This window comes from Hypanus sabinus, chromosome 4, assembly GCF_030144855.1.
Source record: "Hypanus sabinus isolate sHypSab1 chromosome 4, sHypSab1.hap1, whole genome shotgun sequence".
In the NCBI taxonomy this organism is placed as follows: domain Eukaryota; kingdom Metazoa; phylum Chordata; class Chondrichthyes; order Myliobatiformes; family Dasyatidae; genus Hypanus; species Hypanus sabinus.
In genome coordinates this window covers 85,798,855-85,813,791 of record NC_082709.1, presented here as the reverse complement: position 1 = coordinate 85,813,791, position 14,937 = coordinate 85,798,855, and the positions used below count along the sequence as shown (strand labels likewise).

At 43.0% G+C, this 14,937-nt stretch overlaps 1 protein-coding gene across 4 annotated transcripts in view; it reads right to left on the bottom strand.

Annotated features, from left to right (window-relative positions):
• cfap65 (cilia and flagella associated protein 65) overlaps positions 1-14,937 on the bottom strand; it is a 210,152-nt gene that overhangs the window by 125,500 nt on the left and 69,715 nt on the right. For all 4 annotated transcript variants that reach the window (XM_059967610.1, XM_059967611.1, XM_059967612.1 and 1 more), the window contains exons 9-10: positions 8,911-9,176; positions 6,916-7,152 (exon numbers count right to left, since the gene is read on the bottom strand). In XM_059967610.1, the coding sequence (XP_059823593.1) occupies positions 6,916-7,152; positions 8,911-9,176 (503 nt within the window). The remainder of the gene's footprint in view (positions 1-6,915; positions 7,153-8,910; positions 9,177-14,937) is intronic.

Sequence of the window (14,937 nt, the reverse complement as noted above, 5' to 3'; positions counted from 1 at the left end):
AACTCAGCAGGTCAGGCAGCATCTATGGGAATTCATAAATGATCGATGTTTTGGGACAAGACCTTTCTTCAAGATTGGGAAGGAAGGGGGAAAATTTCTTTAGCGTTTGGAATGGGGCATGACTACACCAATGCATGGAGGTCGGTCAGTGAGAACAGCAGGAAGAGCTAAAATAGGCGACAGCTCTACAGAGCAGGTGACAGAGTAGGAAGGCTTTTGCTCAACGGGGCTTAGGCAATAAAGGATCAAGGCGAGGTAGGTTATCTGTTTAGAATACATACAGAAATTATGTGTATGAGGCCAGTATTCTGTGCTCGGTGTCAGATGTGGGAGGTCCTGGAGACTCCCAGCCTCCCGATTGGCCACATCTGCACCAAGTGCGTTGAGCTGCAGCTCCTTAGGGACCACGTTAGTGAACTGGAAATGCAGCTCAATGATATTTGTCTGGTCAGGGAGAGTGAGTAGGTGATAGATAGAGCTATAGGCAGGTAGTCACTGAGGCCTTGGGAGACAGATAAATGGGTAACAGTCAGGAGAGGGAAGAGCAAGAAGCAGATGCTAGAGAATACCTCAGTGGCTGTTCCCCTTAACAATAAGTACTCCTGTTTGAGTACTGTTGGGGGAGGTGGCCTACCTGGGGGAACCAACAGTGGCCATCCCTCTGGCACAGAGTCTCGCCCTATGGCTCAAAAGGGTAGGGAAGGGAAGAGGATGGCAGTAGTGATAGAGGACTCTATAGTTAGGGGGTCAGACAGGCAATTCATTGGATGCAGGAAAGAAACACAGCTGGTAGTTTGCCTCCCAGGTGCCAGGGTCCGCGATGTTTCTGATCACGTCCACGATATCTTGAAGTGGAAAGGAGAACAGCCAAAGGTTGTGGTACATATTGGTACTGACAACATAGGTAGGAAAAGGGAAGAGATCCTGAAAACAGACTACAGGGAGTTAGGAAGTTGAGACACAGGACCTCAAAAGTAGTAATCTTGGGATTACTGCCTGTGCTGCGTGACAGTGAGTATAGGAATAGAATGAAGTGGAGGATAAATGTGTGGCTGCGGAATTGGATCAGGGGGCAGGGATTCCGATTTCTGGATCATTGGGACCTCTTCTGGAGCAGGTGTGATATGTATAAAAAGGACAGGTCGCACTTGAATCTGAGGGGGACCAATATCCTGGTGGGGAGTTTTGCAAAGGCTATTGGGGAGAGTTTAAACTACAATTGGCGGGAGGTGGGAACTGAACAGAAGTGACGGAGGAAAGGGAGGTTAGCTCACAAATAGAGAAAGCTTGGAGACAGTGCGAAAAGGAGGGTAGGCAGAAGATAGAGAAGGGATGCGCTCAGACCGATGGGTTGAGATGTGTCTATTTTAATGCAAGGAGTATTATGAACAAAGCAGATGAGCTTAGACGTGGATCAGTACTTGGAGCTATGATGTTGTGGCCATTAAAGCGACTTGGATGGTGCAGGGGCAGGAATGGCTACTGGGAGTGCCAGGATTTAGATGTTTCAGAAAGGATAGGGAGAGAGGCAAAAGAGGTGGGGCGTGGCACTGTTGATCAGAGATTGTGTCACAGTTGCAGAAAAGGAGGAAGTCATGGAGGGGTTGTCTACAGAGTCTCTGTGGTGGAAGTTAGAAATAGGAAGGGGTTAATAACTCTACTGAGTATTTTTTATAGACCACCCAATAGTAACAAGGACATCGAGGAACAGATAGGGACACAGATTCTGGAAAAGAGTAATAATAACAGGATTGTTGTGGTGGGAGATTTTAATTTCCCAAATATTGATTGGCATCTCCCTAGAGTGAGGGTTTAGATGGGGTGGAGTCTGTTAGATACATTCAGGAATATGTAATATGTAATACACAATATGTAAATAAGCTTCCAAGAGGAGAATAAGCTTTTGGAAAGAATCAAATTGGATAAGTCACTGGGACTGGACAGAATGTACCCCAGACTACTGTGGGAAGTGAGGAAGGAGATTGCTGAGCCTCTGGCGATGATCCTTGCATCATCAATGAGGATTGGAGAGGCTCTGGAGGATTGGAGGGTTACAGATGTTATTCAAGAAAGGGAGTAGGATAGCCCAGGAAATTATAGACCAGTGAGTCTTACTTCAGTGGTTGGTAAGTTGATAGAGAAGATCCTGAGATGCAGGATTTATAAACACTTGGAGAGGCATAATATGATTAGGAATAGTCAGCATGGCTTTGTCAAAGGCCTTACAAGCCTGATTGAATTTTTGAGGATGTGACTAAACATATTGATGAAGGTTGAGCAGTAGATGTAGTGAATATCGATTTTAGTAAGGCATTTGATAAGGTATCCCATGCAAGGCTTATTAAGAAAGTAAGGAGGCATGGGATCCAAAGGGACATTGCTTTGTGGATCCAGAACTGGCTTGCCCACAGAAGGCAAAGAGTGGTTGTAGTTGGATCATATCCTGCATGGAAACTGGTGACCAGTGGTGTGCATCAGGGATCTGTTATGGGACCCCTACTCTTTCTGATCTTTATAAACGACCTGGATGAGGAAGTGAAGGGATGGGTTAGTAAATTTGCTGATGACACAAAGGTTGAGGGTGTTGTAGATAGTGTGGAGGGCTGTCAGAGGTTACAGCGGGACATTGATAGGATGCAAAACTGGGCTGAGAAGTGGCAGATGGAGTTCAACCCAGATATGTGTGAGGTGGTTCATTTTGGTAGGTCAAATATGATGGAACAATATAGCATTAATGGCAAGACTCTTGGCAGTGTGGAAGATCAGAGGGATCTTGGGGTCCAAGTCCATAGGACACTCAAAGCTGTTACACAGGTTGACTGTGTGGTTAAGAAGGCATACGGTGCATTGGCCTTCATCAATTGTGGGATTGAGTTTAAAAGCCAAGAGGTAATGTTGCAGATATACAGGACCCTGGTCAGACCCCACGTGGAGTACTGTGCTCAGTTCTGGTCACCACACTACAGGAAGGACGTGGAAACCATAGAAAGGGTGCAGAGGAGATTTTCAAGGCTGGTGTCTGGATTGGCGAACATGCCTTAGGAGAATAGTTTGAGTGAACTCGGCCTTTTCTCCTCGGAGCGACAGAGGATGAGAGATGAGCTGATAGACGTGTAGAAGATAATGAAAGGCAATGATCATGCGGATAATCAGAGGCTTTTTCCCAGGGCTGAAATGGCTAGCATGAGAGAGCATAGTTTTAAGGTGCTTGGAAGCAGGTATAGAGGAGATGTCAGGGGTAAGTTTTTTTATGCAGAGAGTGCATGGAATAGGCTGCCCGCAACGGTGGTGAAGGCGGAAATGATAGGGCCTTTTAAGAGACTCCTGGATTGGTACATGGAGTTTAGAAAAATAGAGGGCTATGGTAAGCCTAGGTAGCTCTAAGGTAAGGACATGTTCAGCACAGCTTTGTGGGCTAAAAGATCTGTATTGTGCTGTAGGTTTTCAATGTTTCTATGTTTCTAAAATGCCAGAATAAAAAGGTGGGGAGAGAAGGAGGACTAGAAGATGATAGATAAAGCCAGCTGAGTGGAAAAAGTAAAGAGGTGGAAAAGAAAGAATTTAATAGGAGAGGATGGTGGACCATGGGATCAAGGGAAGAGGGAGGGAGACCAAGGAGAGGTGATAGGCTGGTGAGGAGAACAGGCCAGAGAAGGGAATAGAAGAAGAGGGAAGGGTAGGGGAAAAGATACTGCTGTGTCTGCTCCATTCCCTCTGACCTTCCCCTCTCCAAGGCAGAATGTTCTATCCTCAGCAAGGATCCTCACCTTTGTCCCCCTTTATCCGCACCTCTTGAATTCCACACCTGTCACAACAAACTCTTCTTCCATCTCCAAACCCACTTCTTTGGCAAGGATTCTCTACCCCACACTGATGATCCCTTCTTCTGTCTCCATCCACTCCTCTTCTTGGATACCTCACTCTGCCTTCTCTGGATCTGTTCTTCTCCAATTCTTGATGAGACATCAATGGGCTGGACCTCAGCACCACTCTTTCCTCAAACCCAACTGCCTGCCCTTCAAACCCTGCACACCAATCCTAATGTTACCATGAAACCTGCAGAGAAAGGGGGTCCTGTTGTAGTGTGGTGGACTGACTTCTACCTCGCTGGAGCCAGGAGGCAACTCTTAGACACCTCCTTCTACCTACCTATTGAAAAAGACTCCTCTGCCAACCATCAGAAAATTATCTCCAATACCATCCTCATTACCTCTGGAGAACTCCCATCCACCGCCACCAAACTCAGAGTTGCCCCACCCCACAGTTCATTTCTTCCTCCTATCCAAGATTCAAACTGACTATTCAGATAGGCCCATTGTCTCTGCCTTCTCCTGCCTTACTGAACTCATGTATACATGCCTCGGTTCCAATCTGTTCTGCTTGGTTCAGTCCCTTCCCATCTACTTCCACAACACTTCGCATGTTCTCCTTGACAACTTTCAATTCCTTGGCCCTGACTGCCTCATTTTACCATGGATGTCTAATCCCTATATACTTCTATCCTCCATCAAAAAGGCCGTAAAGCTATCATTCTTTCTCAACAAAGGACCCAACCAAACCCCACCACACCACAAAACCAGCCTTCACCCTTAATAATTTGTCCTTTGACTCCTCCTGCTATCACCAAACCCGAGGGGTAGCCATGGGTACTGCATGGGCCCAGCTATGACTGCCTTCTCTTTGCCTACACAGAACAGTCCATGTTTGAAGCCTTTCCTGGTAATGCTTCCAATTATTCCTGTGCTACATTGATGACTACAGTGATGCTGCTTCATGCACCCATGTTGAGCTTGTCAATGTCATCAAATTTGCCTCCAACTTTAACCCTGCCTTTAAATTCAAGGTCCATTTCTGACATCTCTTTGCCCTTTCTCAATCCCTCTGTCTCCATCTCTGGAGACAAACTGTCTACTGACATCTTTTATAAACCTAGCAATTCACATGGCTATCTTACCTACATATATCTCTTTCCACTGTCTCCTGTAAAAATGCTATTCCCTTTCCTCAGTTCCTTCGTCTCTGCCACATCAGTTCACAGGATGAGGCTTTCCTTTCCAGGACATTAGAAATGTCCTCCTTCTTCGAAGTATGGGGTTTCCCTTCCTCCACCATTGATGCTGCCATCACCCACATCTTTTCATTTCCCAGACATCTGCACTCACCCCATCTTTCCACTGACTTAACAGAGATAGAGTTGCACTTGCCCTCACCACAACTTCCACCATCTTCAAGGGGAACCTACTAACAACCATACCTTTACCTCCTCCCCACTCTTCACTTTCTGCAGAAATCGCACCCCCCATGATTCCTTTGTCCACTTATCCTTCCCACTAACCTCCCTCCTGGCACATACCACTGCAGGTGCCAGAAATGCTACACCTGCCCATTTACCTCCTTTCTTACCTCCATTCAAGCACCCAGTTCTTCCAAGTGACGCAACACTTCACCTGTGAATCTTTTGGGGTCATCTATTGTATCCTAATGCAGCCTCCTCTATGTTGGTGAGACCTACATAAATTAGGGAACCACTTCGTCGAGCACCACTGCTCTAACCACCAAAAGTGGATTTTCCCAGTAACTAATCATTTTAAATTTTATCCCCATTCCCATTCTGACATGTCGGTCCACGGCCTCCAGTTTTGCCACAATGAGACTAATCCAACCTGATAGCATAAACATTATTTTCTCCTTTCAACAATTTTTCCCTCCTCCTTCCCTCTCTTCTATACCCCACTCTGGCCTCTTACCTCTTCTCCTCATCTGCCTATCACCCCCTACTGGGGTCCCTCCCGCTTCTCTTTCTCTCATGGAACACTCTTCTCCTATTATATTCCTTTATTCCAGCCCTTGATCTTTCCCATCCAGCTGGCTTCCCCTTCCTTTCCAGTCCTGAAGAAGGGTCTTGGCCCAAAACATTAACATTTTATTCATTTCCATAGATGCTGACATGCTGAAATCCTCCAGCATTTTGTGAGTGTTGCTTTGGTTCAGAAATGCAGCTAACCAGCAGCATTCATGGACAATTAGTGATTAGCAGTAAATATCAACCTTGCTCATACAGTATTTGTTTAATCCATACTGTATGTCAGAATCTGGGTATCTCTGGGGCCCAACATCTATCATCCACTGCTAACTAGTTTTGAACTGAGAGGCTTGTTCAATCAATTCAGGAAGCATTTAAGAGTCAACACAACTGGTAGATTGAACATAAAGGAAAACCTGCAGATTCTGGAAATCCGAAACAGAAACAGAAAATGGTGAATGAGAAAAACAGAGTTAATCAGTTTAAATGGTTGATTCTTGCTCTCTCCACACATGCTGCATGGACTGCTGAGTACTTAAGAGTGATAGAGTAAAAGAAGTACAGAAGTGGGCCCTTTGACCCAACTTGTGCATGGATCATATAGATGGAATTAGAATGAGTTTATTATTGTCACATGTATGAAGGCTGTGTGAAAATTTGTCTTGGATGCTGTTCATACAAGTCAAAGCATTATACAGTGCATTGGAGGTACTACAAGGTAAAACAATAACAATGTAGAATAAAGCCTAGCAACTACAAAGTACAATGCAGGCAGACAATAAGGTGCAAGTTCATAACAAAGCAGATTGTGAGGTCAAGAGTCCATCTTATTGTTCTGCGGAACCATTCAACAATACTCTTATAATAGAAGCAGCCCTTCAGCCTGATGGTAAGTGCTTTCAGGCTTTTATACCTCCTGCCCAATGAAACAAGGGAGAAGAGCGAATGTCCAGGGTGGAAGGGGTCATTGATTGTGTTGACTGCTTTACTGAGGCAGTGAGATAGATTGAAATCAATCTAACCTCACTACACGCAACAACAATAAACTAATTTCCCAACCAGTTGCAACCTTCCAGGCCAGAAAAAAAGAGAAAAGAGGGAGAAACCGTTACCTCATTACTATCCAGGTCTATGGACTTGCAGCATTTCTCAGCAGCCAACACCAGGGCACCATCAGCATCAAGCTGCAACTTGCCTTCCTGTAGCATCATCGTCAGTATATCTGGAGGGTAGAAGGTCAGTCCACGTATCATGTTGGTACGGTATATTTCCAGGTGCTTTGACGTGAGAATCGTCGGTGTTACCTGGTCTGAGTGGCAGGTACCCATTAAATCCAAAAACAAGGGATCCTGTAACAAAGATAGGAAAATTTAGATGGTTAGATGTTCATTGGCTGCACATGCCTCTGAACAGTTGATGCATCACTGTAAAATTGACGTTGATAAAGAACTTAGAAGAAAATTCTTTGCTCAAAGAGTAACCAGGATGTGGACACTAGAGATTGTGCAGATGCTGAAAATACAGAGGAAATCCAGTTTCTTATTAATTTCAGCTCTTTTATTTACTTCAAGCTCACACCATGAAGTAACAAGTTACACATTCTGGTCAACACACAGAAAATGTTGGAGGAACTCAACATATCAGGCAGCATCTATGAAAAGGAATAAACTGTTGATGTTTTAGCCCGAGACCTTTCATCAGGACTCATTTTGTTTATTCTTTTCCATAGATGCTAAGTCCCTCCAGCACTTTCTGTGTGTTACTCTGAATTTCAGCATCTGTAGAATCTCTTGTTAAATTATTTCAAAGTTTCAAAGTCAATTGAAGTTGCATGCAAGCCAGATTTCCTCTGCTGGACAACATTAATGAACCAGATGGGTTTTCAGACCAGAGAAGGACGAGCAGTAATTTTTCAAGCACAAGCTCTTCGGGCCACAATGTCCAAGCATGATGCCAACCCAAACTACTTCAATATGACTGCATGTGGTCAACATCCCTCCATTCCCTGCCTGTCTAAATGCCTCTTAAACATTATTATCATATCTATTCTTTGTTTCATATTCTAGTCCCGATGCAGGTTTTTGACCCGAAACACTGGCAGTTCCTAACAGATTTACAAAATAGAACATAGAAAACCTACAGCTCAATACAGGCCCTTTGGCCCACAATGCTGTGCTGCACATGTACTTCCTTTAGCAACTACTCTGGTTACCCATAGCCTTTTATTTTTCGAAGCTCCAAGACTCCTATCCAAGACTCTCTTAAAAGACCCTATTATATCCTCCTCCACCACCATCGCCGGCAGCCCACTCCATGCACTCACCACTCTCTGCATAAAAATCTTACCCCTGACATCTCCTCTGTACCTACTTCCAGGCACCTTAAAGCTGTGCCTTCTCATGTTAGCCACTTCAGCCCTGGGAAAAAGCCTCTGACTATCCACATGATCAATGCCTCTCATTATCATATACACCTCTATCAGGTCACCTCACATCCTCCACAGCATCCATGGAGGGGAATAAGCAGTCAAATTTTGGGCCAAGACGCTTCATCAGAACTGGAGAGGAAAGGGCAAGGGAGCAAGGGAGGGGCATAAGTACAAGCTACAAGGTGAAACCACATTTGAGGGGGGAAGGATGAAATGAGAAGCTGAGAAGTGATAGGTGGAAAAGATAAAGTACTGAAGAAGAAGAAGGAATCTGATAGGAGTGGAGAGTAGACGACGGGAGAAAGGGAAGGAGGAGGGGCACCAGAGGGGGTTGTTAGTTAGACAGGTGAGGAGGAGAAAAGAGGTAAGAGGGGAGCCAAAAAGGAGAACTGAAAAAGAGAAGTGAAGTGTTCTGTCACTCCACAAACAGGTTAATTTTTTTACTTCTACAAGAGCCTTTTTTGTTATCGTCCTGGCCATCAAAGGGTATGGGGAAAAGGCAGGGGAGTAGGGATGACTGGAAGAATTGGATCAGTCCATGATTGAATGGCAGAGCAGACTCGATAGGCTGAATGGCCTACTTCTGATCCTATATCTTACGGTCTTATTACCTACTTATACAAATGAAATTTTACAAACTGAAATAACAAGTACTGTTTTATGTGAAGCTTCACTGTACCTGATGATGGATGAGACAAGCCACTCTTCTGTAATAGTTCATGGGATGGGGAGGTCGGAATGTTATCTTCAGTGTCTCAGTTGACTCCCCTCCCAAGAAGCCACATGGTTGATCAATAACAAACACACTTTGGCAGCAGTCAATTTCAAACTGGTAAAATGTTGGCACGTCTGACGTGTTACTGATTTCCATGGTGTAGGTCAGGGCATCGTTGAGGAACACACAACCAAAATTCAGTTTCAGGTCTGAGAGTGACACTACTGGTCCTGGAACAAGAGTACAAAAATTTTATTGTAATTTTTTTTAACCTCCTCATTTCTTTACATCCATCATCCCATAAGGTACTGAAACCCAGCATCAGAAGCTTTGCAATTCAACCTCCTTTATGGCATTCAGCGATACCTACCAGAGAAGGCCACTTAGACAATTCAAAGTTCAAAGTACATTTATTACCAATGTTATCATATATTACCTTGAGATTCATTTTCTTGCAGGCATTCACAGGAAAAATGAATATTATAGAATTTGCTTAAAACAATGCATAAACAGGCTAAGAACCATTGTGCAAAAGAAGACAAACTTCACAAATAAACAAAATATTGAGAACTTGAGTTGTAATGACTGCTTGAAAGTGGAATCATATGGAATCAGTTCAGAACTTTGGTGAGTGAAGTGATCCACACTGGCTCAGGAGCCTAATGGTTGTATGCTATTAACTGCTCCTGGATGGCCTGGATGGTGGAGTCCTTGATGATAGATGCTGCTTTCTTGTGGCAGCACTCCTTATAAATGTGCTCCATGGTGGACACAGCTTTGCCTGGGATGATGGACTGGGCTGATTCCACCATTTTCAAGATTCAAGATTCAAAAACTTTATTGTCATTCCAACCATACATCAGCTCTGCAGGGCAAAAATGAGACAGCGTTTCCCAGGGGCAAGTGCAATCATAAGATAACAAGTGCAACAATAAATAGTAAACACGACAATAAATACTAAAACAACAGCCACATGTCAGTTAAAATCAAGTTATAGGGCACTGATGTTTCCACATCAGACCATTATGATACCAGTTATGATACTCCCCACTATGCATTTATAGACCTTTGTCAAAGTTTTAAGTGACATGCTGAATCTGTGCAAACTTCTAAGAAAGTAGATAATTGGAAAAAATGGGCTTTATATAGCTTTGGCTCAACATGTGGCAGTATTGACTTCAACAAAGGACAGTCTGAGAATCAAGATCATAATTCAGACTTACACTCCCATACAGTGAGGGTGTAATTGCTATCAAACCATAGCCACACCTGCTTACTTACATTCTGCACCACAATCTCAAAGAGCAGCAATGGAGTTTTCCCAGAAATTCTGACCCCATATTTGTATGTTCATGAATATCTGAAACATATCACCTAGGCATTTTGAGGATAATTATGCATGGTTTATGAGTTTAGTGAGCTAGTGCAATTCTCTTTGGAGTGAAGAAGGATGAAAGGCAACTTGATAGAGCCTTGTTGCTTCCTAAATATTACTCACTCAAATTTTTTAAATAGATTAAAAAGATCAGCTTTATTTGCCAGATGCACATTGAAACATACAGTGAAATGTGTCATTGAGTCAATGACCAACAGAGTCCGAGGATGTTTTAAGGTCAGGTTGCAAATGTTGCCACGCTTCATAGCATGCACACAACTTACTAACTCTAACCCGTGTGCTTTTAGAATGTGGGAGGAAAATGGAATATCCAGAGGAATCCCATGCAGTCATGGAGAGAACATACAGACACCTTACAGTTGCTAGCAGGAATTCAATCCAGATCATTGGAAATGTGATGCAATATGCTAGCCACTATACTACTATGCCGCTAATATGTTCTCGATCGGCATTTGAAGTTGGCATTCAGATGTCAATAGACAACTGGTAAATTAGCTTATTATTGTCACATGCACTGAGATACAGTGAAAAATATTTTTTGCTTACTATTCATTACAATGATGAATTAAGCTACTACATGGGAAAACAATAACAGAATTCAGAATAGAATGTTGCAGTTACAGAGAAAGTGAAGTGCAGGTAGACAATAAGGTGTACAATCATAACAAGGTACATAGTGAGGTCAAGAGTCACTTCTTATTGAACTAGGGGACTTTTCAATAGTCTTATAAAAGTGGGATAGAAACTTTCTTTCAGCTTAGTGGTACACGTTCCAAGCTATAGGAGTAGGCATTAGGAAATTTTTCATTTCCTTAGTTAGATAACAGAAAATATAACTAAGAAAACATAAAACATAAGAAACTAAGAAAACATAAGATATTCAATGTCATGAAGGTTTTGTTTAAGAGTTAATAGGAAGGGCTGAAACTCAAAAGATAAAGATTTAAGGTACAAGTTATGATGCTCAGAACTGTCCTACCAGAAGTTCAAAGTAAATTTATTACCAAAACACACTTTTATCACCATATACTTATCTGAGATTCATTTTTTGCAATCATTCACAGTAAATACAAAAACACAATAGAATCAATGAAAAACTGCACACATCAAAGATGAACAAACAACCAATGTGGAAAAGACAATAAAATGCGCAAATACAAAAAGACAAAGAAAACAAAATAATAATAATAAATGAATAAGCAGTAAATATCGAGAATATGAGATGAAGTGTCCTTGGAAGTGAGTCCATAAGTTGCGAGATCATTTCAATGAGTGAGATTGAGATAAGTTATCGGTACTGGTTCAAGAGCCTGATGGTTGAGGGGTAATAACAGTTCCTGAACCTGAAGCATCTGTACCTCCTTCATGATGGCAACAGGGAGAAGAGAGCATGGCCTGGGTGGTGGGGATCCTCGATGATGAATGCTGCTTTCCTGCGACAGCCCTCCTTGTTGATGTGCTCAGTGGTGAAGAGGTCTTTATCTACAATGGACTAAAATGTATCAACTACTTTTATAGACTTTGTTGTTCAAAGGCATTGGTATTTTCATACCATGATGTGATGCAGTACACTCTCCATCGTGAGCAGGTGAAAGAAGCAAGGGTAAGTACTTGAAAATGGCTTTTGGCACGAGTAGTCGGAGGACTGGACTTGAATCCATGGATGTAAGTTTGAATCTCCCTTGAATCCCAGGGTCAGAAGTCTGTACGGGCAGGTCCAGAGGCCCAAAATCCATTGGCATATCCAGATGTTAGACACCAACAATCCATAAGACCATAAGATATAGGAGTAGAATTAGACCATTTGATCCATCATGTCTGCTCCACCATTTCATCATAGCTGATCCATTTTCCCCTCAGCCCAATCTCCTACCTTTTCCCTATAACCCTTCATGGCCTGACTAATCAAGAATCTATCAAACTCTGCCTTAAATAAACCTAGTGACTTGGCTTCCACAGCTGCTTGTGGCAATGAATTCCACAGATTCACCACTCCATGGCTGAAGAAATTCCTCCTTATCTCTGTTCTGAAAGGATGTCCGTCCCCCCCCCCCCCCGTTCTAAGGCTGTGTCTTCTGGTCTTATACTTTACCATTATAGGAAACATCCTATCCACATCCACTCTATCAGGACCTTTCAACATTTGATAGGTTTCAATGAGGTCACCCCTCATTCCTTTGAATTCCAGTGAGTACAGGCCCAGAGCCATCAAACAGTCCTCATATAACAATCCTTTCAATCCAGTAACAATTTTTATGAACCTCCTTTGAGCTCTCTCCAATATCAGCACATCCTGTCCTAGCCAAGGAGCCCAAAACTACTCACAACACTTTATAAAGCATTATAATGCTTTATAAAGCATCAACATTACATCCTTCCTTTTATATTCTAGACCCCTTGAAATGAATGCTAACATCGCACATGTCTTCCTCTACACTGACTTAACCTGAAAATTAACCTTTAGGGAATCTTGTACAAAGACTCCCAAGTCCCTTTCACCTCAGATTTTTGAATTGCCTCTACATTTAGAAAATAGTCTATGCTTTTATTTCTTCTACCAAAATGCATGACCATACACTTCGACACTGTATTCCATCTGCCATTTCTTTGCCCATTCTCCTAATCTGTCCAATCTTTCTGTATCCTTTCTACTTCTTCAAAACTACCTGCACCTAAAACCTGTCTTCATATAATCCACAAATGTGATCACAAAGCCATCAATTCTGTCATCCAAATCATTCAGATACTGTGCCAATAAAAAATACTGACTTCCTTGGAAATTTTCATGTTTATTGTTTTACAACATTGAATCACAGTGAATTTCATTTAGCTTTTTTTGATCAACTAAAAAAGACTTGTGCGTCAAAGTAAAAACAGATCTCTACAAAGTGATCTAAATTAATTACAAATATAAAATACAAAATAATTGATTGCTTAAGTATTCACCCCCTTTAATATGAAACACCAAATCATCACTAGTGCAGCCAATTAGTTTTAGAAGACCCATAATCAGTTAAATGGAGATCGTCATGTGCAGTCAAGGTGTTTCAATTGATTTCAGTAAAAATGCCCCTATATCTGGGAGGTCCATCTGCTGACGAGTCAGTATCCTGGCAAAAACTACACCGTAATGTCAAATAAACTCTCCAAGTAACTCCACGATAAGGTTACTGAAAAGCACAAGTCAGGAGATGGATGAAGAAAACTTACAAGTCACTGAATATTCCTTGGAGTACAGTTAAGTCAATCATCATGAAATGGAAAGAATAACGCACAGCTGTAAATCTGCCCAGAGCAGGCCAACCTCGAAAACTGAGTGAAGATGCAAGAAGGGGACTAGTGAGGGAGGCCACCAAGAGATCTATGACAACTCTGGAGGAGTTACAAGCTTCAATGGTGGAGATGGGAGAGGCTGCACATACAACAACTGTTGCCAAGGTGCTTCAGTAATTGCAGCTTTATGGGAGAATGGCAAAAAGAAAGCCACAGTTGAAAAAAAGTCACATGAAATCTTGGCTAGAATTTCCCAGAAGGCATGTGGGAGACTCTGAAGTCAGTTAGAAGAAGGTTCTATGGTCTGATGAAACCAAAATTGAGCCTTTTGACCATCAGAGTAAACACTATGTTTGGCGTATGCCAAACACCGCACATCATCAAAAACCTAACATCCCTACCTTGAAGCATTGTGCTGTGAGGATGCTTCACTGCAGCAGGTACCGGAAGGCTTGTGAAGATAAAGGGTAAAATAAATGCAGCAAAATACTGGGAAATCCTGGAGGCAAACCTGATGCAGTCTGCAAGAGAACTGTGACTTGGGCGAAGATTTATTCTCAAGCAAAACAATGACCCCAAGCATAAAGCCAAAGGAGTAGCTTAAAAACAACAAAGTTAATGTCCTGGAGTGGCCAAGTCAGAGTCCAGACATCAATCCAGTTGAGAATTTGTGACTGGACTTGAAAATGTCTTACAGTGGGTGTTGGAAACCGACCCAAATTCAAGACACAGACACTGAAGTACTAGGGACAGGACTAGGTGTGACAAGAAAGCAAGGGAAGAGGGGGAGAAATAATGCTGGACAAGACTAGAATACAAGGCCTGGGTTAGGACTAGACTAGGAGAGGGTCCTGGATGAGGAACTAGGAACCTGGACAAGGGCTCCAAGCCAGAGATTGGACAGGGACCTAGAACCTGGGTCTTGACTCGGGCTCGGACTCCGGATCCAGGAGAGGACTGGACATGGGGGCAGGACGCGGGACTCCAGGGCTGGACGAGGACATGAAACTCAGACTAGGTCTTGGTCGAGAGAGAGCAAAGCAGAAATGGGGAGAGGCGTAGCTGGACACGGACACCGGCCCTGGACGAGACCAGGACTCAGGGCCTGGGTTATGACATAGACTTGGACCCGGACTGGAAATCTCCTCGGAGCCTTGGATTTGGACACGGAACGACAAACAATGATAGTCCATTCGAGTAGCGGCAAACAGCCTGCCTACTGAGCTGGATACGAGACAACAATACAACTACAGTCCATTTGAGTAGTGGCAAACAGCCTGCCTACTGAGCCTTGGACTCAAGCATGGGTACACTGAACACAG